Raw genomic sequence first — 26997 nt, forward strand, 5'->3', positions numbered from 1 at the left:
CTATAACTCTTTCCCTGTAGTGCACACTTATCCCTCTCCATCACTAGAGTAAAGGTCACCGAATTGTGGTCACTGTCCCCAAAGTGCTCACCTACCTCTAATTCTAACACCTGGCCTGGTTCATTACCCAGAACCAAATCCAGTATGGCCTCACCTCTTGTTGGCCTATCTACATATTGTGTCAGGAAACCCTCCTGCACACATTGGACAAACACTGACCCATCTAACGAACTTGAGCTATAGCTTTCCCAATCAATATCAGGAAGATTAAAGTCCCCCATAACAACCACCCTATTACTTTCACTCTTCTCTTGAATCATCCTCGCAATCCTTTCTTCTACGTTTCTAGGACTATTAGGGACTATTAGGGACTATTAGGGCAGATGAGGGCAGAATGGTAGATGTTATTTACATGGACTTTAGCAAGGCCTTCAACAAGGTTCTGCATGGTAGACTGGTTAGTAAGGTTAGATCACATGGAATCCAGGGAGAGCTAGTCAAGTGGATAAAAAATTGGCTTGACAGTTGGAGGCAGAGGGAGGTGGTAGAGGGCTGTTGTTCAGACTGGAGGACTGTGACCAGCGATGTGCTGCAAGGATCTGTGCGGGGTCCATTGTTATTTGTCATTTATATAAATTATTTGGATGAGAATATAGGAGACATGGTTAGTAAGTTTGCAAATGACATCAAAATTGATGGTATAGTAGACAGTGAAGCATCTTCTCTAAGAACAAAACGGAATATTGATCAACTGGGACTGTGGGCCAAGGAATAGCAGATGGAGTTTAATTCAGATAAAAGCGAAGTACTGCAATTTGGTAAGATAAACCAGGGCATAGAGTCATAGAGTCATAGAGATGTACAGCATGGAAACAGACCCTTCGGTCCAACCCGTCCATGCCGACCAGATATCCCAACCCAATTAATCCCACCTGCCAGCACCCGGCCCATATCCCTCCAAACCCTTCCTATTCATATACCCGTCCAAATGCCTCTTAAATGTTGCAATTGTACCAGCCTCCACAACATCTTCTGGCAGCTCATTCCATACACGTACCATCCTCTGCGTGAAAAAGTTGCCCCTTAGGCTCTTTTATATCTTTCCCCTCTCACCCTAAACCTATGCCCTCTAGTTCTGGACTCCCCGACCCCAGGGAAAAGACTTTGCCTATTTATCCTATCCATGCCCTTCATAATTTTGTAAATCTCTATAAGGTCACCCCTCAGCCTTCGAGGCTCCAGGGAAACAGCCCCAGCCTGTTCAGCCTCTCCCTGTAGCTCAGATTCTCCAAACCTGGCAACATCCTTGTAGATCTTTTCTGAACCCTTTCAAGTTTCACAACATCTTTCCGATAGGAAGGAGACTAGAATTGCACACAATATTCCAACAATGGCCTAACCAATGTCCTGTACAGCCGCAACATGATCTCCCAACTCCTGTACTCAATACTCTGACCAATAAAGGAAAGCTTACCAAACTTTTCACAATTAATGGTAGGGCCCAGGGAGAGTTGTTGAACAAAGAGACTTGGGGTTCAGGTTTGGACAGGATGCTGAAGAAGGCATTTAGCATGTTTGCCTGCATCTATCAAAGCCATTGAGTAGAAATGTCATGTTACAGCTGTACAAGACATTGGTCAAGCCACATTTGGAGTACTGTGTACAAGTCTGGTCGCTATGCTGTAAGAAGGATGTTATTAAACTGGAAAGGCTGCAAAAAAGATTAACAAGGATGTTACCGAGACTGGAGCGTTTGAGTTATAAGGAGAGGTTGGATAGGCTGGAACTCATTTCCCTGGAGCATTGGAGGATTGAGAAATGACCTTATAAAGGTTTATAAAATCATGAGGGGCATGGATAAGACGAATAAGCTACTCCCCAGGGTAGGGGAGCTCAAAACTAGAGGGCATAGGTTTAAGGTGAGATAGGAAAGATTTAAAAGAGACCTGAAGGCAATGTTTTCACACACATGATGTTATGTATATGGAATGAGCAGCCAGAGGAAGTGATAGAGGTGGGAACATTGACAACATTTAAAAGATATTTGGACAAGTACATGGAAAGGAAAGGTTAAGAGGAATACACACCAAATGCAGGCAAATGTATTCTGTTTCGGAAACCTGTTGGCATGGACAAGTTGGGTTGAAGGGCTTGTTTCTGTACTGAATAACTCTGTAACTCTAAAGCTTTCGTAAAATTAATAAAATATGCTTACTCTTTTTTTTGTTTTCTTCTTCAACTGAGAGCTGATTGATCAATTATTAGGCAGAGAATTCTGACCACCAATACAATAAACACACAAGGAAGGTCACCTTGGCAATTTGCCCTACTAATTAGCACAGTTTTTCAGCAATGTCAGAAGTGAAACAAGTGAAAATACTGCTAAGTTTTTGTTTTGGAAAGCACCTCCAAGTTTATACTTGTTTTCTTCCCTATCCTTTCCATTTCATTTTAACGCTAACAGTAATTATCAGTAATTATCACTTCCTATTTAGATGAGCCATGGATTTTTGCTGTCTTTGGGATTTGGTCAGTTGATCTTTAATTATACTAAGGGTATTTATTTTATTTTTCGAACAGATACTTGATCAGACGGAAAAGCACCGTAAGAATTTGCTGTTGTCTGCTGCTAAGGAAGTTCGCAAATGGAATGTTAAAGTCAAGAAGATGAAGGCGATCTATTACACACTGAATCTGTGTAACATTGATATCACCCAGAAGTGTTTGATAGCAGAAATCTGGTGTCCTGTTACAGACCTTAAGAAAGTCCATAGCACATTAACAAAAGAATCAGTAAGTATCTCAAATCTGTCAATAACATAAATATTCCAAATTGACTCAAGACTGTAAAACTTCTTGAGTATGTTAAGATAAGCCACAAGTACTTTTGTGAAGCCATAATTAATTTTTATTTATGCTATCATTGTGCCAGATTCAACAATCTGCTTGGAGTTTTCAGCATATAATGGCTGATGCCTATTAGGGTTGAATAATGATCTACAGTTATTGAGCAGTGCATACAGTTTCGGAAAGGAAGTGTGACAATTCCTCACATTTGAAACACACCTGAAAATGCTTCAAAAAGTGGAAGAGGGTGCACCACAGGTGATAGGGGATGCCGAATCTGAAGACTCAGCTTTGAGAAGGATTTTAAAAGAAAGAAACGGGAATTTACAGAAAATTTCAGTGGGGTTTTAGAGTGCAAATGAGTTGCTGTTGAAAGAATTACCACAAGTGATAGAGTGGGCAGAGGATGAGAGGAAATTCATGCTGTGAAAACAAAGTGTGCATGTATCTTTGAAGCAGGTTTTCGTAGTTAGGCATGAAGACTTTGAAGATAAGGAGAAAGACTTTCATATTGATTTAAAGGATACTGAGCTTTAGTGGAGCATAGCAGATGTACATTAAATGGCTGAGAATGTAAAAGAATGGCTGCAGAATTCTGAATGAGCTGCAGTTTATAGAAGGTTGAAACAAGGAGCATCATGTTTAGGGAATTCTGGAGAATTTGAGTATTGAGAGTTTAATATCATAGGTCAGAAGCGCAGCAGGTAAGACAGAGACACAGGACCAAAACAGTATGGTTTCAAAAGATAATGAAGGTGGTTTTGGTGACAAAACAGAGGACTGTTGTATAAGATAATGATTTTGAGGGTGCAATCTTCATGTTACACTGGCTGCCCCTATTCTACTGATGTCATACAGAGTTTTTGGGTTGACATAAGAAGGACTGGTAGCACCAGAGTACCTCACACAATCCTGACCCAGAGTCACATGGTCATAGAGGTGGCAAAAACCACAAGGTGCCAGTAGCGGTATTTCGGGAAAGTATCACATGATTGTGGCCGGTTAAAATTTGACCCCCACCGTGAGGAGAGCAAACTCAGAATAAAATTTTAAAAATGAAGCATGTGAGTTTACCACCTTAAAAGAATCTAAGAAAAGACACAAGCCATCCGCAGCTGAAATGTGATTATTAACAGAGGGAGAGAGAGAAAGAGAGAAAGGGTGTGTGAGAGAGAAAGAGAGAGAGAGAGAGAGAGAGAGACAGCAGCAACAACAAAACAAGCTCACCATGGCAAAGACAAGCATTTGTCAAGAAAATGGTAAGAAAGAGGCGCAGGGCAAACAGTGTGGGGAGGAAAAGGAAAAAGGCCAGGCAAACTTGGAAAAACAGCATGCCTTAGTGACAGAAGCTGAGTAGGGAGCAATAAAAGCCTCAGGAAAAGTTGTATATCATAAAGGGGAAAAGGAGATTACGGGTTTGGCAGAAAGATGAGAAAGGGAAGGGAGTGTAAAAGCACATTCTGACCTATCACTACTAGCATTGCTGCTATTGACGTTAGGATCTATGAGGCAGAGTTACAAGAAACAGTGAAAGGGCTAGAAAGAAATTTGGACCAAGACTGCAAATGTACAGCCATAGAGTCACAGCATGGAAAAAGATCTGTCGGTTCAATTTATCCACACTGACCAGGTTTCCGAAACTAAACTAGTCCTATTTGCCTGCATTTGGCTTATATCCTTCTAAACCTTATCTATTCATGTATCTTTTTAAATGTAACTGTACCTGCATCTACCACTTCCTCTGGCAATTCTTTACACATACAAACCACGTTCTGTGTGAATAAACTGCCCTTCAGATCCCTTATAAATCTTTCTCCTCTCACCTTAAAATTATGCTTTCTAGCTTTGAACTCCCAACCTTAGGGAAAAGACCTTTGCATTCACCTTATCTGTGCCACTCGATTTTATAAACCTCATAAGGTCATCCCTCAACCTCCTATGTGCCAGTGAAAAAAGCCGCAATCTATCCAGCCTCTCCTTATATCTTAAACCTCCAAGTCCCAGAAACATCCTTGTAAGTATTTTCTGCACCCTCTACAGTTTAATAATATCCTTCCCATAGCAGGGCCACCAGGACTGTACACAGTACACCAAAAGTAGTCTCATCAACATCCTGAACAACCACAATGTGGCGATCCAACTCCTAAACTCAATAGTTTGAGGAATGAAAATCAAACATTCCAAACGCCTTCTTTACTACTCTATCTACCTGTGACATAACCTTCAATAAACTATGTATCTGCACCCCTAGGTTTCTCTGTTCTACAACACTCTCAAAGGCTCTACCATTTATTGTGTCCTTGCCATCTGTCCTTGTTCTTCTTATCAAAATGCAACACTTGGCATTTATCTGAATTAAACTCCACCTGCCTTACCTTGACCCATTGGCTCAATTGAACAAAAGCCCTTTGTAATCTTAGATAACCTTCTTCACTGTCAGCTATACCACCGATTCTGGTGTCATTCACAAACTTACGATACTTCCTATATTCTCATCCAAATTGTTTATATAAATGACAAACAACAGTGGACCCGGTAATGATCCCTGTGGTGACAGGCATCCGGTCTGAAAAATAACCCTCCACCACCACCCTTTGTCACCTACCGTCAAGCCAATTTTGTTTCCAATGGCTCTCCCTGAATCCCATGTGAGCTACCTTCAGTAATAAGTCTACCATATCGAACCTTTTCAAAGGCTATACTGAAGTCCATGTACACAACATCCACTTGTCTGCCGTCATCTATTTTCTTGGTCACATCCTCAAAGAAAACTCAGTCAAGGTTGTGAGAAATGATTCCCCATTCACAAAGCTATGCTATCACTAATTAGTCCTTGCCTCTCCAAATACATTTAAATCTCTCAGAATCCCCTATCCAACAACCGACCCACAGCTGATGTCACACTACAGCTTCCAGGCCTCTCTTTGCAGCCCTTCTTAAATAAAGGCACAGCTGGTCTTCCGGCACCTCACCCATGACTACAGATTATGCAAATATCTCTGCTCGGGGCCTGCAATTTCTTACCTAGCTGGTTCAACCACAGAATTTATTTAAGCTGAAGAAGGGTTAGAGAAAAGATTGAAAAGGACAAGGACTGTATTTAAGCTGCAATTTTCTAAGTTTTTGCTTTATTCATTGAGATGTGGGCCAGCATTTATTGCCCTTTCGTTATTGCCTTCAAGAATCTGGTGGTGAGCACACAATTGAACTATTGCAGGCCATTTGTTGTAAGTAGACCCACAATGCTCTGAGCGAGGGAGTTTCAGGATTTTGATAGCTGACATTGAAGGAATTGTGATATCCAAGTCAGGATGGTGAGTGACTTGGTGAGGCTCTTGCAGGTCATGGTGTTCCCATGTATCTGCTGCACTTGTGTGTTTGGAGAGTGCTGCCTGAGTAACCTTCATGAATTTCTGCAATGCATCTTATAGATGGTACACAGTGTTGCTACTGAGCATTACTGATGGAGGAAAGGTGTCAACCATCAGCCTGCCTTGTCTTGGATGGTATTGAGGTTTTGAGTGTTGTTGGAACTGTGTTCATCCAAGCGGGTAGGCAGTATTCCATCATATTCCCAACATGTGCCTTGTAGATAGTAGATAGCTTCGGGGAGTCAGGATGTGAGCTATTCACTGCAGAATTCCTAGATTTTGACTTAATCTTGTAAACAAAATATTTAAGCAACTAATTTAAACTCTTGCTCCTTGTTTTGTATTCTTGAAAGAGCTAGAAACAGAAGGGACTAATCAAGAATGTGACAACTCCTACAGAGGGGATTAGTAGCATGGTAGCAGTGAAATAAAATCTAGAGAAGTGAGAATATGTGCAGATGCAAAGGACCTCAATGAAGCTTTGAAGAGATCTCCCTACTGCATGTCAAGCATTGGAGAAATTTTGCCATAATTTATCAAGACAAATGTCTTCATTACACTGAATGAGAAGAATAGGTACTGAAAAGTGGACCAGCAGGTTTTTAACTACATTCTGGATGCCATTTGGAAGATTGACATGGTTGCACATACCAGTTAGCATTTTCACTATTCCAAAACAATATCAACGCAGACAGCACAAAATAGTCAGTGATCGTCCCAAAGATTAAACTACTGTAGTTGATCTGCTAATCTATGGATGTAGATGCATGGTGAAAGAAACCATCACTGACAATCATCAGAATCTAGTGCAACTGTTAGAGTGCTGGTTGAAGAACCTGAAGTTGAACAACAGAACAATTTAGTTGAGGATGCCTGAAGTCAAGTATATTACAGAGAAGGAAGTGCTGGATGTCTTCAAACGCATAAAGGTGAATAAATCCCCAGGACCTGATCAAAACTTTCTGAGACGCTAGGGAAGTGAATGCTGGGCTCCTTGCTAAGATACTTGTATCATCAATAGTCAGAGGTACGATGCTGGAAGACTGGAGGTTGGCTAATGTGGTGTCACTATTGAAGAAAGTTGGTAAGGAAAAGCCAGAGAACTATAGACTGGTGAGCCTGACATCAGTGATGGGCAAGTTGTTGGAGGGAATCCTGAGGGACAAGATTTACATGTATTTGGAAAGGACTGATAACAGATAGTCAACGTGGCTTTGTGTGTGGGAAATCATGTCGTATGAACTTGATTGAGTTTTTTGAGGAAGTAATGAAGAGGATTGATGAGTGCAGAGTGGTGGACATGAATTATATGGATTTCAGTAAGTCTTTTGATCAGGTTCCTTATGGTATACTGGTTAGCAAGGTTAGATTATATGGAATACAGGGAGAACTAGCCATTTGGATACAGAAGTAGCTCGAAGGTAGAAGACAGAGGGTATTGGTGGAGGGCTGCCTTTCAGATTGGAGGCCTGTGACCAGTAGTGTGGCACAAGGATTGGTGCTGGGTTCACTGCTTTTCATAATTTATATAAATGATTTGGATGTGAACGTAGGGGGTATGATTAGTAAGTTTGCAGATGACACCAGAATTGGAGGTGCAGTGAACAACGAAAAAGGTTACTTCAGAGTACAACGGGATCTTAATCAGATGGGCCAATGGGCCGAGGCATGGCAGGTTCAGTTTAACTTCAATAAATGTGAGGTGCTGCATTTTGAAACAGCAAATCATGGCAGGACTTATACACTTAATGGTAAGGTCCTGGGAATGTTGCTAAACAAAGAGATTTGGAGTGCAGGTTCATAGTTCATGAAAGTGGAGTTACAGGTAGATAGGATAGTGAAGAATGCATTTGGTATGCTTTCATTCACAGCATCGAGTACAGGAGTTGGGAGGTCATGTTGTGACTGTACAGAACATTGGTTAGGCCACTTTTGGAATACTGTGTGCAGTTCTGGCTTCCTCCTATCGGAAGGATGTTGTGAAACTTGAAAGGGTTCAGAAAAGATTTACAAAGATGTTGCAAGGGTTTGAGGGTTTGAGCTATAGGGAGAGGCTGGGGTTGTTTTCCCTGGAGTGTCAGAGGCTGAGGGGGCGACCTTTTAGAGGTTTATGAAATCATGAGGGGCATGGATAGGGTAAGTAGACAAGGTCTTTTCCCTGGGGGAGGGGGACATAGGTTTAGGGTGAGAAGAAAAATGTAAAAGGGACCTAAGGGACAACCTTTTCATACAGAGGGTGGTATGTGTATGGAATGATTTGCAGAGGAAGTGGTGGAGGCTGATACAATTACAACATTTAAAAGAGATCTGGATGAGTATATGAATAGGAATATACCCAGTGCTGGCAAATGGGACTAGGTTAGTTTAGGGTACTTGGTCGGCATGGATGAGCTGGACCGAAGGGTCTGTTTCCATACTGTACATCTCTGTGACTCTATGACTCTATGTGCTGGTAGCAAAAGAACTTCACCTGGAGCCTGACGTGATGAGAGTATAACAGAGATGTAGAGACCAATAGTTTTGAAAGCAGTGCAATATTTTTCATGAGCCATGAACTATCGAGAAAAGTTCTTGCCTAATTTTTCATTACAGTGTGACCATTTACACAAACTCATTGCTAAGTACATGCAGCAGTACTGGGGCACAACAGGAGCAGCAAACTCCACTTGAATTAAAAAACCTAGCAATAACAGCTTGACAAGTTCTGGAAGTCATCAATCTAGCGGAGACACTGAATCTGAAAGACAAGCTTCTGGCTCTTATGAATAAGAGCTCTCACCATAATAATGGCTCTTTCCAGAACAGAACATTATTATCTCAGTGCCCAGCAGATACCAGACAAATAGACAGCAACTTGCACACGTCTTTAAAACACCTGAATGTTTGAAAGATAATGGCCAAAATGCATTGAAGGTGACGCAGACTAGAACTATCACAGTTTGTTCATGAATAATACTTGTTCTTTGCCATGTGTCATGAAGAATTTGAGTAACCTGTAGCAGAAAATAATATGTATTTTTATATCTTTTTTAAAATTTCTTTTTTATGAAAAGGGGATGTTTGCAGAAATGCACTTGTACACAGTATACTGACTGGCTTGCCATAGTCGTTTGACCTGTACATCTGCTGTAACTTACTTTCATTTTAGTTTGTGGCAGCCACTAGACACACCAACAGGTAGGAGGGATCCTGCACCCAAGTCATACCGTTATGTATGTTTCCAGAACATTGATAAATATTTATCCTGCTGTGGATGATAGTCAGAATGCTGCTTTACTCTCAATCCCTACAATATGAGGCAGAAATTATTATCTTTCAAGCCAGGAGCAAAATGGGCCATTCAACCACTCACATCTGCCCCGCTATTCAGTAAGATCATAATTGATCCATTTGTTTCAAATTACATTGCTATCTACCCTCGATAACCTTTGATTCCCTTGCCTATCAAGTATCGGTCTGCAATGGTAATTATTGATTAGTGGGTTAATTGCAGAGTCATTATTTAGTACACGTTTACAGTTCTGCTCAATCTCATCTACAAGCTGGAAAATGAATTTAACAGAATCAAAATCATAAAAAGTATAGTGCGTATATTAGAAAGAGTAGGTCATGCTAAATTCTGTATGGAGATATATGAAATGTAATAACATTTCCAGCCTGCAATGTGGAGTCAATATTATTCAGTCAGCTTATCCTGTGTTTATTCTGGTCACATACGTTAGAGCATCTCATGAAAAATGGATAGCTAATACAGATAAAGAGAAAGGCAAAATCGGCCTTTTATTTTGGACATATTGATCTTTGAAGAGGACATGGTGGTGCTGCTATGTGCATAAATAACTTGTAATCGATGGATAGTTCATATTGTTTAACATTTTCCTTCTGGGTGCTCTGCCTATATTTTTCTCTGTTGGCTACTGTGTTCCTCATCTCATCAGTCAATAGACATCCCATTCTGCTTTTTGATGAGCTGAAATTTGGTTTCCTCTTCTTTCCCATTTCACTAATATCAATTCATCTTTTTAATGTTGAGTGAACAAAAGACACAAATCATCCTGCCCTGCTCCCACTTTCTGTTGCTAATAGCAATGTTGCAGCTTTGTTCACTTTTTGACCAATTAATTGTATTTCCAGCTGTTATTAGTCCAATACTATTCTAACAATAAAAGTATATGTTAGATTGCAGGCATTCTGAAAGTGCTGGAAGTAGAGTCTTATAGAGTCACGGAAATAGACCCTTCGGTCCAACTCATCCATGCCGACTTGATTGGATAATACCAATGTACAGCCTATTGTATGGAGTGAATTATAATCAATGTGAAAAAATGGATTGGGAGCAGGAAGGGTGAAGAGTGTTGAGAGTGAAGTGGGTGCCAATCACCAACTTCTGTAATTAAACACAGCACATTAGGCTGCATCTGAGCAACCCTCTGCAAGAAGCAGATTGCAAGCTTAAATATGTTAATCGATGATTCGGAGCTTTTTAAAAATGAGTCCTTTTCAACTATAACCAGATGAAAGGTTTCTTTGACTCTGGAGTGAAAGCAAGGAGAGAACACAATGGCAATTGAGGAGGCTTAAGGAATGACAGGTAGAAATTCCCCTGAGTAATGAAACTTCACATTGGCTGACTTCTTTTATTGTGTGAAAAGCTTTTTCTAACAGTGCTTATTCTAAGAGTTTACATTCACTACTTTGGAGTTGATTTTCACTATTTGAACGTTTTATGGGTCTCTCGTTCATTTGCAGTTTGTGTTGTATAAGATTTGGCATGCCTGACTTTTTTTTATCATATTAATGTGGATTCCTGATGAGCACCAAGCTGACCAGCAGCAGCAACAGCATAAAGTGAAATGGCAGCAAGGGGACAAGCAGCAGCAGGAGCCCATTGCTCACAGAGCTGCTACCCCACAGAAGACGATATTTGCAACAAAGCAAATGTAGCCATGGGATCAAATTTCTCAGCGTGCCCTAATACCAGGGCCTCAGACAGCTTCGGGTCTTGTGTTTTGTGATGACAGATTGTTTTTATTCATTCGGGGGATGAGGATGTCATTGCTGGCTAGTCCCTATATAACAATCAACAATGTTGCTGTGGGTCTGGAGTCACATGTAGGCCAGACCAGGTAAGGATGGCAATTTCCTCCCTTAAAGGACATAGTGAACCACATAGGGTTTATCAACAATTGACAATGGTTTCATGATCATCATTACACACTTAGCTTGTTCCAATTTTTTATTTTAATTGAATTCAAATTCCACCATCCATGTGGCAGGAATCAAACCAGGATCTCCATGGGCGGCACGGCGCACAGTGGTTAGCACTGTTGCCTCACAGCGCCAGAGACCCGAGTTCAATTCCTGCCTCAGGCGACTGACTGTTTGGAGTTTGCACGTTCTCCCCATGTCCGCGTGGGTTTCCTCCGGGTGCTCCGGTTTCCTCCCACAGTCCAAAAATGTGCAGGTCAGGTGAATTGGCCATACTAAATTGCCCATAGTGTTAGGTAAGGGGTAAATGTAGGGGTATGGGTGGGTTACACTTCGGCAGGTCGGTGTGGACTTGTTGGGCCGAAGGGCCTGTTTCCACACTGTAATTAATCTAATCTGTAATGTAATCTAATCTAAAAGAACATTATCTGGCTCTCTGGATTAACAGCCCAGTGATAATACCCATCTCCTCCCTGTTTCTTATTTGCAGTCTGATGTATGAAGACCCCAGCCAAACCATGAGATCTGCTCCCGAATAAACTAGCCATGGAAACATGTAAAAGACAGTGCGCTGTTTGCCTCTTGTGTTCCAAGATATGGGAGACATTCAAGGAAGGAATCATGAAAACTACTGCCAAGTGGACATAAGCACAGACCCAAGGAGGCACTTATAATGACAAGATTCAGTTGGTTTGTACTTGCGAAACCATCCAGCAGCCACTTAGCCCCCACCCTTCTTCCAACATAAAGGTAGCATTCCAGTCAGCATAGCATCCCTTTTGCAGGGACGTATTACTTGTTTTTAAGTCCTGTCTTACCATTTATCATAAATGAGAGGGCAGTTTTAAGGAGATGGTAAAAAATGACCAAGGCTTGAAACAAATAAGATTTATGTGACTCTTAAATCAAATAGAAACGTATGAACCTAACATTGTACAACACACTCACATAACTGAGATGTCTGGAGCTGTGGACGGCATCGGCAGCAGTGAGTGATTCCAGCACAGACACAGCAGGGAGCAGAGAGTGAACCCTTACTTACTTCTCCAGGGTAAGTTCAGGATCTGGCATCGGAATTGGCGGCTGCTACATTGGCAGAGACGACGTCAACAAGGTAGGCCCAGCTACAACAGTTGGTGCCTGAGGATTGGCAACTTCATCGTTGGTTGGGTTTGGCACTGGCAGTGGCAAAGCAGTGGCAGAAGGGCATCACAGCGATGCCAACAAGGTGGGCCAAATGGCAAGAGACATGATTCTGATGTTGACTGGTCCTGCGTAGGCAGTGACAGAGGAGCATCGGCTGGTTAGGTCCGGTGTAGACAGCAGTGGAGGAGGGACGTTGGCACAGGCGACATTGATGAGTCGGCTTAGGGCTCATGGAGGAGGCGGAGGAATGTAAATAGACTCTCTGTAAGCTCTACCTTTTTTATGTATTCTTAAACTATTCAAAATGATGCCGGATCATGGCGACAGTTGAAAGCTTTTCACTGTATTTTTCACCGTAAGATACGTGTGATGATAATATCATTCATCATCAAGATATACAACCGCATTTTATTTCCTTTTCCTGCCATTTCTGTGTGGTGCTACTTCAGTGGTTTCAGTGGAAGCAGAGGCAGAACCATACTGCTGAGTTCCATGTCCTTATACTTCCAGGCTCATCACTGATTTCTTTTAGATGTTGGAGCCTATGAGAAGCCCACCAAGGCTGGTCCTTGTGCTGTTTTGGAGGGCAGCATTTAGGAGAGCAACAGATGACAAGTGAAAATATCTTTGTGGAGTCCCCACTTTTAAGTGCCTGTTCACTGTATTCCTTTACATGGTCCATTTGAACTTCCTTTCTCATAAATGAGTTACCAAAGGACTTTGCCGCACACCAGTGGAGTGCTAAGTGGACATATTTAGATGTCATAAATCCTATCTAAGGTGACATTCAGAATCTGCATACAACTCATGTTCCATGCTGGTGGCTACTCTTTCTGTTGATGAGGGCATCATCAAGAATGCTGCCAACATAATCCTACTCATGGCTACTGCATCGTCTCCAATCTTTCTGTAAGTATGCACAGTACAGTTGATACATTTACAAATAAATCACACATCTTTTGCTGCTGCATCAAAGGTCTCCTCTTTGTCAACAAGAACCCAAGGTTTAGCATCTGTATCCAGTCTGAACACAGCATGGAGCATTCTGCAGCTTCCTATATGGACTCTTGCTGTCCCTGTCTCCATCATCTGCTCTTGCTCACTAGTGATGCGAGAGTCACCAGGTCATCCAAATACCTGTCTTAGTAATCCCAACAAATTGTGAGCATCCGAGATGTCTATACAAACTTACGTGACGCCTCATTCTTAGAATTTGTAATATCCCCTGAGGAGTCCCAATATACTTTTATATGAATTCCTGTGAGAAGTTTCTGTTCTGAAGAAGGGTCACTGGACCCGAAACATTAACTCTGATTTATTTCTACAGATGCTGCCAGACCTGCTGAAATGTTCCAACAATTTCCGTTTTTATTTCAGATTCCCAGCATCCACAATTCCTTCAGGTTTTTTTTTGTCCTACAGAATGTGTGCTGGTCCTGTGCGAGAATGAGGACAAGAATGAGAACTGTCAAGGACAGATTGTTTTAACTTTTCATTATGCAAATGATTCTACTGCCTGCTGACATTAGTGTTGTCTGTCGTGTGGCTATGTAATATTTAATTCTGTCATCAGGTAGCTTACAGGGCTACATTAACTCCTCTCCATAGTTAGTGAAATAAAGAATCCACTTATCTCCAGGTTCCCTTTCCTTTTCTGCTGTCAGTGTTGAGACAAGTGGAGTACACCTCCAATTCTCAGCCTCTTTTTAGTGTTCTGTGTTCTTTTCTCCTCTAAGGACAGTAAAAGAGTTATGAGTGAGAGTAATGGAACATCTTTAAAAGTTGAATGGACAATATTTATTGAAGGTGGCCATGAGGGTCAGGTGTGACATTTCTTTAAAATTAGGCTTTTTAAAAATTCAATCATGGGCATCGCTTTGGCCAACATTTATTGTCGGTTTCTACTTGCTCTTGAGAAGATAGTGGTGAACTGCCCTCTTGAACCGCTGCTGATCACGTGATGTAGGTAGACCCACAATGCCCTTAGGGGGGGAATTCCCTTGGGAGCAAGTGGTGGGTCACATTTACTACAGAACTTCAGAAAATTGTGGATGAATATGGAGTAGGAAACTATTGAGAACTTAATCCAGATAAAGTGCTTGATATTTCCATTTTTATTCAACCATTTAATCTACAAAATCAACTTGTGCTTTACCATAATCAAACATGTTGTGTGCCAATGCACTGGGACAGACATTGATATCACTGACATTATTGTTGCATTAGTAGTGGATGAATAAATGGTGACAAGAAAATGTACAAACACAAGAGAGCAGTGGGTACACCTACAAGTTAAACTAACATAAGAATTGTGGTTTACATTGATTCATGCAAGTCATCATGTCCATCAATATACTAATTGATTAGAAACCAGGAGCTGAGATGTAATTTCAGCGGTTAAGTTAAACAGCATTGATAGATGCATTCCAATTCTTTCCAGCTTTCCATGTCTTGACAGTAATCACTGCACTACATCCCAACACTCCCACCACGTCATCATGTTAATATATATTGTACATGTTTGATGAGTATTTTTCCACAACCACATTGTTGTGGATCAGATTTCATGTTTCAGATGACATGCAAGCTCTTTCAAAACTAATATGATCAAAATGTAATCAAAATAGATGCTAAATTAATATTGTAACAGTGGAATTCCTCAGTTGTCTGCATTAGAATTCAAGCCATTAGTAAGATTTATTGACAACACCAATGGTGACATTTTTCTGTTGGTTTAGGTTCGGAATGGTTCCACCATGCCTCCTATTTTGAACAGGATAGCGACAAACCAAACTCCTCCAACATTTAATAAGACAAACACATTTACTGTGGGATTTCAGAACATCGTTGATGCATATGGAGTTGGAAACTATCGAGAAGTCAATCCAGGTAAAGTGCTTAATACTTCTGCTTTTATTCAGCCATTTAATCTATTAAATCTACTTGTGCTTTAGCAAAAGTCAAACCTGTTATGCAGCTTTAAACACATTATCTCATGTTAATGCACTGGAACAAGACTGATGGCACTGACCTCAATGTTGCATGCCCATTGTTGCTATCTCCTGTTTGTCACACTGCTCAATAAGTCATTCTCCACTTCATTCGTGGTGTTCCTCGTCACCCGAATTGCTGCTCCCCTTGCCACCCTGCTTGCCATTTTACTCACTGCCTAGCTTGCCACTTTGCTCAGAAGCACAAAATGAATGTGACAGTCAATGAGACAGACCAAGAGTTGGGAGCAGGATGCTGAGAGGTTTAACAAGGGGGGGGCAGCACGTGGAAGGTGAGCAGTGTGGCAAGCAAGACAGCAAGTGAGGCAATGAGAGATTGGGTGTGGGGCAGTGACTAACAAGTCCAAAAACCTTGTTCTTTAATGCAGGAATCTGCCGATGACCTCACAGGTACTGTAACAGCAGTGGCAGCAAACATAGCCATTACTAAGTAGTAGTCCAGTTTGAAAAACACCATGGGCTGAATCGCATCATAAATCAGCTAAAAGTCAATTTTGGTGAGATCATGGCAGGTTTCTCCCCATGAGCAAGTTTTCTCATGCTATCTTCCCAAACCCTCCTCATTACCTATGGACCATGACCCTATGGTTCTCCGCTTATTGTATTTTCCCACCTACCATAGATGGAAATAGTTGCCACAGCCAGAACCTCCCAGCATTCTTGCCAATGGCACCATCTTTAGCCCAATTGTACACCTAATCAAGTGCTGACATTTTGCAACTGCCCTCCAACAATCCTGTCAATTGTCCCAGGCATGTCAAGCAGAGCAAAAACAGTACGTCATTCTGCTGACAGGGGTCGCTGTCAGCAGAATGATGGGGGTATGTGTGCAGTCACTGCTTGTGGAATGTGCCCTGACACTGTTGATGGTGTGCTGAAGGAGCAAGCAATGAGTTGGAGTCATTAGGTTACTGCTCTGTCCTTCAAATCAGGAATCGTTACCATCTAGTTTCTATGCAGGACATGAGAGAATGGGAAGTCGCATTGCAATGAGGTAAGATGATAGCATAACAAGGGTATTCATTCAAGCAATTACTGTTCTCACAGCTCACAAGTGAAATCTCATTTCACTGTTCAACACTTGGTTCAAAACTGGACATTTGTTCTCAATGTTGAGATGCTCTTCATTAGCCATCTCACAATTTCTTCCCATCACCCATGTTGTTCAGCATGTGTTTAAGTCTAGTTAAACACTGATAATGTTGGAATTTCTATTCAATAATACAGTTTGGCTGTCATCTTTTCATAAACAAATCATTGAAGACAATGTAAAGCTGTCACATACTGCGATCCAAATCCACTATCCATCAGTTTAACCTCCAGTCCTAAGAGTTGGAGTCAACCTGATGCAACAATATTATTTTCAAACTGTTGAGACATTAATATCTCAATTATTAAATAATGCTTGTCTCTAACTTCACTGATTCAAAGCTGCTGTATTCTGCCACTTCCAAGTATGCCTATGGATATCATCCGATTAATGTCAACACAATATGTCTGCCCTGTAATAAATAGCTATAATCTCAGTCTCACCTAAGATTTCTCTGAAATAAGTAGATGTCTTTAAAATTATAACTGGGTTGAACAGAATAGTTGTGAACGTATTTCCACTTGTGAAACGTCCAAAACAAGGGGTCATACACATAGGATAATTACTCATAAAAGAATTGAAAAATAAAGATAAACTTTTTTTTTACACACAGACTGATTAGTCATTGAGTCATAGAGATGTACAGCATGGAAACAGATCGTTCAGTCCAACTTGTCTATGCGACCATATCCTTCTGAAACCTTCCTATCCAGATGCTTTTAAATGTTGTTATTGTACCAGTCTCCACCACTTCCTCTGGCAGCTCATTCCATACACACACCACCCTCTGCCTGAAAAGGTTGCCCCTTAGGTCCCTTTTAAATCTTTCCCTTCTCACCTTAAACTAGTTTTGGACTCCACCACCCTGGGGAAAAGACCTTATCTATTTACCCTATTTATTCCCCTCATGATTTTATAAACCTGTATAAAGTCACCCGTCAGCCTCTGACACTCCATGGAAAACAGCCCCAGCCTTTTAAGGCTCTCCCTATAGCTCAAACCTTCCATCCCTGGCAACATCTTTGTACATCTTTCCTGAACCTTTCAAGTTTCACAGCATCCTTCCAATAGGAGGGAGACCAGAATTGCACACAAAATTCCAAAATTGGCCTAATCCATGTCCTGTACAGCTACAAGATGACCTCTAAATGCCTGTAGCGATGCACTGACCAATAACCTTCTTCACTATCTGTTTTAAAAAATTCTCAAGGTCAAGGACCAGGCTCGCAGGAAAGTAGTCTGACACAGAACAAACAGCCAAGAGGCGAGTCTGCTAGAATATAAGTGTTTTATTCCCCGCAGCGTCGCCACAACCAGGTCTCGTACTTACAACGGGTCTGGTTTATACTCACTCTACGTGTTACCGGAACTGGGAGCCGTCAGTTCTCGTAGAGCGGTTGCCAACAACCCACGCTCGGCGGTTAAACGCAACCCCGGAGCAGGCTCTACCGAACTGGAGACTTTTCCAGCTGATATACTCTTTTCGAGATCTAAACATTCATGTGAACAGCAGAGCAAGGCTGAAAAACACATTCCATTCTGGTCACATGCAGATAAGAAGATTCACACGGGAAGGTGTGTAATAAGATTCACACGGGACTAAGCGACGCCTTCCATTTTCGGTTAGATTCACACATGTATTGGGACACAATTTTAACCCTTTCACCACATTCCACTGCTTGGCCCAATACATGTGTTACATTATGATTCACACATGTATTGGGACATAATTTTACACCACACTATCCTCTCTACCTGTGACTGCATTTTCAAGGAACTATGAATCTGCACTCCAATATCTTTGTTCAGCAACATTCCCCAGCACCTTACCATTAAGTGTATAAGTTCTGTCCTGATTTGCCTTTCCAAAATGCAGCATCTCACATTTATCGAAATTAAACTCCATGTGCTACTCTTCAGCCCATTGGGCCATCTGATCAAGGTCCCATTGTACTCTAAGGCAATCTTCTTGGCTGTCCTCTACACTGGAAATTTTGATGTCATCTGTAAACTTACTAACCATACATTCTGTGTTCACATTGAAATCATTTATTTAAGTGACGAAAAGCGGTGGACCCAGCACTGATCCTTGTGGCTCATTCCTGGTCACAGGCCTCCAGTCTGAAAAGCAACCCTCCACCAACACCTTCTGTCTTCTACCTTTGAGCCAGTTCTGTATCCAAATGGCTAGTCCTGCCTGTATTCCATGTGACCTAACCTTGCTAACCATTCTACCATGAGGAACATTGTTGAACGCCTTACTGAAGTCCATATAGATCACATTCACCACTCTGCCCTCCTTAATCCTTTTTGTTACTTCTTCAAAAAACTCAATTAAGTTAGTAATGTGAAACTCACTACCTCAGGAAGTGGTTGAAGCAAGTAGGTGTTTTGAAAGTAAATTAGACAAATACATGAAAGACAAGAAAATGGACATATTCACTAAAAGGCTGAGCTAGATAGAATGGGAAGAGAGGTCATTAAGAAGAAACACCAGCACAGATTCATTGTGCCAAATGGTCTATAAATTCTACATAAGCAATAGTTGGGACTGCTGCCCATATTAGGTTCTCCTCTAATATAGGGGAGCCCGAGCCAAGCTCCTTATCTGAATCAAATTGTTTGTTAATAAAGCAATTAGTTAGGCATTTCATTTGGGTTAATTGATTATATCTATCAAGTCAGATAATTAAAGGGAGGAACAAGTGGTACATGTATGTGGAAGAAGCTGAAAAACTCAGTAGTCAATAAACCTATCTACAAAGAAAGCTGTTTTGGTTGCTGACATAACAATTGGCTTGGGACAAATTGACATTGGTTGCGGAGAATGGTTGCCTAAAGACAAAGGTTGGAAACAAAGAGAACGTTTCAGACAGAGGATTGTAATTAGAATTTATTTTGAAGAGGATTGGCTGAAAGCAAGTGCAAGGTGTCAGGATATGATATTAACCCACCCTCCCTCCCCTCTACTTACTCTGCTTTGTGAAGCAGGTCCTTATAATGAATGGAGAACTGAAGTAGATATGTGGACAAAGATTATGTCTTTCCCACAAAAACAGAAAGTATAACTTTAACACTCAGTAGCAAGATCAGGCGTAATGTGAAATCTCAGAACTATATTTGTTTGCTTTATGATCAAACCTTTTGCTCATTTAAAGAAAGAAATGGGAATACGAAACTGTATTATATGGAATATGAAAATAACACTATCACCGATGGTGATATTTGATTTACGCTTAGGTTTAAGCTTTATTGTCATGTGTACTCAAGTACAGGAATATAGTGAAACGTGTACAAAATCACCATTCCTGGCACCATCTTAGGTACAAAGGTACCCTGGTAAAAAATACCTTAGGTATAAAATTAGAAAAATAAAGAAATAAGTTAAAAAGTTCAACACTGCAGTTTTTCTTAATATAAAGTAGAAAAATAAAGAAATTAAAAGTTAACCATTACAGTCCTTTCTTAAGCCATTGGCCTGCAGACAGGCACTGGGCTGTCCTCATGAGAGCTCAGTCTCCCTGCGCTGGGCACACTTCCACTCGCGCTGGGTGAAGTCTGGCCCAGGTTCACCAGCCACTTTGCTACTGACAGCCATTTGGACTCACCAGGCTTATTATAAAGTAAGATATAGAGAAAGTATATTTTGTTTAATTTGTATTAGTTTTGCTCAGGGATTGTTTAAATATATACAACATTTTTAAAGCAAAGAGGAGCATCATTAATACAGCAAGTAGTTAATCAGAAGATTATACTTAATTGAATTATTACTTGACTGCTGGGAAACAGTAGGGCTGTTATGTGAAAGGAGTTGTAAAACTGAGTAGTTAATAAATCTTAATTGTTTCTATATCACTAAGTGGTTTGAATCTAAACTCAAGTAGGTCAGAGTTCCACCTTACCAGCTTCTATGTTTCTAGGCCTAATGTGCCTTGCACATTAGCTGGAGTTCCAATGTAAATCTGCTAAAAGTGTCAAAAGAGCATTTTGGCCAATGAATTGTTTTCTCAATTCAATGCTCAAATAATCTGTTGAGTCAAGCAGTATTGTAATTTACTGCAGCAATATGCAATCAGACTAATCTAACCAATGGCTTTCATACTTATACATAGAATCTGTAGAATCCCTACAGTGTGGAAACAGGCTCTTCAGCCCAACAAGTCCACACCAACCCTCTGAAGAGTATCCCACCCAAACCTATTCCCCTACCCTATTACTCTACATTTACCCCTGACCAACGCACCTAAACTACACATCCCTGAACACAATGCACAACACGGCCAATTCACCTAATCTACGCATCTTTGAACTCAGGGAGGAAACTGAAGCACCCAAAGGAAACCCACGCACACAGAGGGTGAATGTGCAAACTCCACATAGACAGTCACCCAAGGCTGGAATCGAACCCGGGTTGGTGCTGTGAGGCAGCAGTGCTAACCACTGAGCCACCGTGCCACCACCAAAGTATCTCAACTCAAGTGTCTCCGTTCCAGTTCATGCTTTCTAATCTGAGTTTTACTTTAATTTTCCAGTCCTTTGATTCTTCAAACTATTGCTCTTTCACTGATTTAAAATTTAAGATGCTTTGATGCAATCTTCCCTGTTCAATTTCAAACCATCCTTTAACACGATATCTCCTTGACTCACTTTTGCCAAACAATTCTTGGTTTTGGTTGATTTTTCCCAATTACATGCTATTTCACTGTATCTCCTGGTATCTGTGATTTCAAGGACATGATCCTTGTCTAATACATATTTTACTTACTTATCATCTTGGGCTCGAGCTGTTGTGAAGAAACATATGATTCCTTATTTCAGAGGCCATTCTGAGATCTTTATATTCCACAACCCATCATCAGTTCTGAGGGTGAGGCTGTGTGATAATCTAAGGTATCATTATTAAACAGGATGGAATTGCATCCTGAACTCTTTCTTTCTTGAACTATTTTATTTGCAAATTTTAACAGCCATTGAAGCTTTCCTACTGGATTATAAGTACTTTGGAAACAAAGTTGTGATTTTGGATTCAAAACCTCTGTTACTTTTGTGAACTGGCTAAATTCTGCTTGAGTGGGACATGATTAGATTGATTAGATTCCCCTACAGTATGGAAACAGGCCCTTCAGCCCAACAAGTCCACACTGACCCTCTGAAGAGTAACCCAACCCCCATCCTACATTTACCCCTGACTAATGTACCTAACACTAAGGGCAATTTAGCATGGCCAATTCACCTGACCTGCACATCTTTGTGACTGTGGGAGGAAACCGGAGCACCCGGAGGAGACCCACGCAGACACTGGGAGAATGTGCAAACTCCACATACACATGCGCCCGAGGCAGAAATTGAACCCGGGTCCTTGGCGCTGTGAGGCAGCGGTGCTAACCATTGTGCCACCATGCCGCCCCTGTTGTGCTATTAGCTGTTATTTAGACTTTATGCTCCAGTCTTCAACATTAAAAATGTTTACCCTATACTTTATTGGAAATATAAGTTGATAAAGGCATGGCAAAAGCAATGGGACATCTGGGGTTTCATTAAATAATAGAGAAAGCAGTCTACCTCCTAAACCAAAAGAAACAAAATAGAGGACCATTAGGAAAAGGACACAGATGCTCAGGGTCACGAGCAGTGGCAGTGGCAACAAAGCTCCTCCAGTGATCAGAGACGGTGGCAATGGCAGTGGATTCTTCAAGATGGCAGCATTGGCAAGGTAACATCTCAGGAGGGTGGCCAGAGCGGGACTCTTAATGCTGCAGTGGTACCCAGGAGTCTTGGTTGCAGTAATGTTATAAACAATGCCAGACCCTCTCAAAACATTTCAAGAAGGTAGCCCAGACCCTAATGTTTTTAGTTGTTTTAGGCAGATATTCCAGGAGTGATGCAGCTGGTCAAATCACTTGACTTCAAATAAAACAGAATTTATTTACACACCACTGAATGAAACACAAGCAAAAGAAAACAGCATTTAGAGTAACACCGATTTGAAAACCCAACTGACACAATATCCCTGCAACATTACAAAAGAGTTGTTCCAATTTCCTGCAACATCCCCATAAACACACCCCTTGGCAAAAAAGGTAAATTCAAACAAAGGTTCTTATAGGAAAGATGTTAAAGAGAGAGAGTCAGCCAGAAACATCTGTCGAATCAGGGAACCTTTCTTCCCAGCAGCTTTCTTTAACCAACAGCTTCGACCAGACTGCTTGCTAAAACCCAAACCAAACCAGGAAAAATCCCGGAACTGAGAGAACTGACCATTCTTCTTTCATTGTACAAGTGTTTTTAAAAAAAACCTGAATCCTTTTCCCCGATTATTGCCTTAGGCAGTACTGGTTAGCAATTAGTAAAGCCCCTATTCCCAGAGAAATCAGAGCAGCAGCATCACACCTCCCACCCTTAAAAAAAAGAGAATCATTAATATCCAAAGATGACTTCATTTTAAAACCCCTTAATCTTACACTGTTAATGCACTACAACACACATGCATTACATTGACTATAACCATGCAAACATGCACTACTACATTCTATTTCAGTTCATTTGCTCCTGCCATAGAACGCTTCTGTTTCTCATTCAAATCTCGACAATGCATCAATATCACATTTTCTCGTCCTGCCACATGCACACTTTTCAAATTGAATGGTTGTAATAACAAGCACCATCTAAACAGTCTGGAACTTTTGTCCTTAAATTTCTCCAAAAGCTTCAATGGGTTATGATCAGTGTATATGATTGTCTCAGATACATTACTGATAAACATTGAAATGTTGTAACGCCAACACCAAGCTCAAAGTCTCTTTCTCAACTGTCAAATATTTCTGTTGATGAATGCTCAAATTCCTGGAGTAATACCAGATAGGTCTTTCTATCTTTTTGTCATCTTCCTGTAAGAGCACAGCCACCTTGAATGGCTTTGTTTAATTAGGTATGGCTAATACCAGGACAGTGGTTATTCAGGCTGTCAAATGCCTTCTGACAGTCTGCTGTCCACTGAAACTTCTTGCCTTTCTTTAGTAATGCAGTGAATGGAGCAGCCACACTGCTAAAATTTGGTACGAAATTTCGATAAAATCCACTCAATCCCAGGAGTTGTTGTACTGCTCTTCTTTGATGGTATAGGAAATTTCCCAATTGCCTTTGTTTTTGCATCCCGTGGGGCCATTTGTCCGTGTCCAGTAACATGGCCCAGGAAGGTGACTTGGGCTTTGGCAAATGCACTTTCAGCCAGGTTTCTCATTAAGACTGACTTCGAAAGTCGATTGAATAATTCTGATCAATGCACTAAATGTTCCTTCCATGTGTGAGTAAAAATCACCAGGTCATCGATGTAAACAGCACAAGTGGGTAATCCAGAAATGACTTTATTGATTAGTCTTTGAAATGTGGCTGGCACATTTTCATACCAAATAGCATAACTTTAAATTGATGCAATCCATTCAGCATTACGAAAGCCGAAATTTTCATTGCTCTTTCAGAGAAAGGTACCTACCAGTATCCTCTGAGCAAGTCCAATATAAGTTGCTTGTCCCAACTTTTCAATACAGTCTTCCAAATGTGAAATCAGATATGAATCAGACTTTATAATTGCATTCACTTTGCAAAAACCGTTGGTACCATTTGGTTTTGGCACCATTACTATGGGTGAGCTCCAGTCACTACAACTCACTTTGATCATGTCATCTTGGAGCATGCGTTCAATCTCCCTTTGAACCTGTGCCAACTTTACAGGGTTAAGCCTATAAGGATCTTGTTTAATTGAAACAGCATTTCCTATATCTACATCATGCATAATTAGGTTAGGACCTCCCAGCTTTTTTCTACATATCTCCCCTTGTGATAATAATAATTCTTTCAGGTCATTTTGATTTTCCTCTGGAAGTAACTCAATAATTTATCCTAATTTTTGACAACTTCCTCATTGTCCAAATTTAATTGGAGGAATGTCCCGTTCAGAATCCTCTGAACTTGGTTCTTCACTGTGTTGTAACCAATAACACAGTCTCCTTTTGCTTTCTTTCCCTGTCAAAATATCTTTTGAGTATATTCACATGACACACTCTGTGAGATTTCTTTCTGTCTGGAGTCCTTATTAAATAGTTCACCTCACTCAATTTCCTTTCAACTTGATAAGGTCCACTAGACCTTGCTTTTAAAGGTTCACCTATCACTGGAAGTAACACTAACACCTTATCTCAATAGAAAAATTGCAAGTTTTTGATTTCTTGTCTGCCTCCTGTTTCATTGTATGCTGTATGTTTAAGTGTTGTCTAGCCAACCACTCCCTTGCTGTATTTAATTATCCCCTAAAATTTGACATATAGTCCAAATATGTAGACTCTGAATTCTGACTCAGCAATTTCTCCTTAAATCAATTTCTCCTTAAATCAAATCTCTCACTATGTGCCCAAAAAGTAATTCAAATAGACTGAATTTGGTCGATTCATTTGTTTGCATCTCTGATGGCAAAAAGTACAAACAGAATTCCCTTACCCCAATTATCTGGATAGTCCTGACTATAAGCCCTTAACGTGGTCTTTATTATCTGATGGCACTATTCTAGAGCTCCTGTGATTGTGGATGGTAAGCAGTGGATTTGAATTATTTTATTCCTAAACTGATTTTATTCCTAAACATAATTTCCTTGAATAATTTTGATATAAAGTTTGACCCTTGATCTAATTGTATCTCTATGGGTGGTTCATATATAGTGAAAAGATTGTGTAACTCTTCTACAATCCTTTTAGCTGTGATATTGCATAATAGAATGGCCTTTGGAAATCTCATGGACACATCCATTATTGTTAACAAATAATGATTCCCACTTTTTCTTTTGGGTAGGAATCCTATGCAATCAATTACGACTCTTTAAAAGTTTCCCCAAATGCAGTAATAGGTATTAAAGGTGCAGGCTTCATTGCTGCCAGTGGTTTTCCAATTGCCTGACATGTATGACATATCTGGCAACATTCAACTACAGTCTTGCACAGTCCAGACCAGTAAAAACATTGTTGTATTTTAGCTTGAGTATTTCTTACCCCAAAGTGACCTCCAACTGATCCCCCCAACACCTCCTTTCTATAACCCACTGGCAATATGACTTGCTGGACCTCTCACTATTCCTCATCTGCCTGAATATATGATGGTTTCCATTTCCTCATTAAGACATCATTTTTGGGATAATAGCACTCAAGGATACATTCATGCCTTTTGATACAGTTGCTTCAGTTTTTCATCTTTCTGCTGTAACTCAGTTAATTTCTCTGAACTAAAGATATCTACTTTGTCATCCATCTGCTCCTGGTTTGTCTCAACTGTTTCATCAGACAGGGTCTCTGATAATTCCACTTCAAATTTCTTATCTGTACTCTTTGATCTCTCCTGTTTCAATTGATGACTTGGTGACCTTGTTACCACACAGTTAAATCGGAACCTTTGCCTTTTACAATCCCTCTTGAAAAAAATCAAGGACAACATAACCATGTTAAAGGAGCAGCATCGTCACAGTAGACCCAGAGCAGGTTCTCTTGGTATGCCCAGAGCAGGGATTCGTACTGTCATTGAGTTGGCAGTGGAGCCAGGCACTCCTGGTTGCGGGGCAAATGTTTGTTCAGCATGGGAATCAGTGGCAGCAGTGAGGTGGGCTCAGCGGTGAAGAGATAGCACCTAAAAAGTGGTGACTTCTACAATGGTGGGTCCAGCACAAACTGTGGCAAGGTGTCAGAGGACGGATGGTGGCACAGCTGTCGTGGCGCTAACCAAACCTCCTATGTTCACATCCAACTGATTCATATAAATAACAGAAAACAGTGGACCCAGCACTGGTCCTTGTGCCACAGCCCTGGTCCAGTCTGAAAACCAACCCTCCATCACTACCCTCTGTCTTCTACCTTTGAGCCAGTTCTGTCTCCAAATGGCTAGTTCTCCCTGTATTCCATATGATCTAACCTTGCTAACCAGTCAACAATGCAGAATCTTGTCAAACGCATTACTGAAGTCCTAATAGATCACGTCCACAGCTCTGCCTTCATCAGTCCTCTTCGTGACATCTTCAAAAAACTCAATTAAGTGAGTAATATGAAACTCACTACCTCAGGAAGTGGTTGAAGCAAGTAGCTTAGATGTTTTGAAAGTAATTTAGACAAATACAGGAGAGACAAGAAAATAGAAATATTCACTAAAAGGCTGAGCTGAATAGAGTGGGAAGAGAGTCATTAAGGAGAAATACCAGGACAGATTCATTGTGCCAAATGGTCTATAAATCCTACATAAGCAATAATTGGGACTGATGCCTATATTAGATTCTCCTCTTTAGAGAGCCTGG

At 40.8% G+C, this 26997-nt stretch overlaps 1 protein-coding gene across 2 annotated transcripts in view; it reads left to right on the forward strand.

Moving 5' to 3' along the window:
- The window catches only part of LOC122549954 (V-type proton ATPase 116 kDa subunit a1-like), a 141598-nt gene that overhangs the window by 26946 nt on the left and 87655 nt on the right, over positions 1–26997 (forward strand). For both annotated transcript variants that reach the window (XM_043690237.1, XM_043690238.1), the window contains exons 10-11: positions 2581–2793; positions 15311–15461. In XM_043690237.1, coding sequence (XP_043546172.1) covers positions 2581–2793; positions 15311–15461 — 364 coding nt within the window. The remainder of the gene's footprint in view (positions 1–2580; positions 2794–15310; positions 15462–26997) is intronic.

Source organism: Chiloscyllium plagiosum, chromosome 5 (genome assembly GCF_004010195.1).
Source record: "Chiloscyllium plagiosum isolate BGI_BamShark_2017 chromosome 5, ASM401019v2, whole genome shotgun sequence".
Classification (NCBI taxonomy): Eukaryota; Metazoa; Chordata; class Chondrichthyes; order Orectolobiformes; family Hemiscylliidae; genus Chiloscyllium; species Chiloscyllium plagiosum.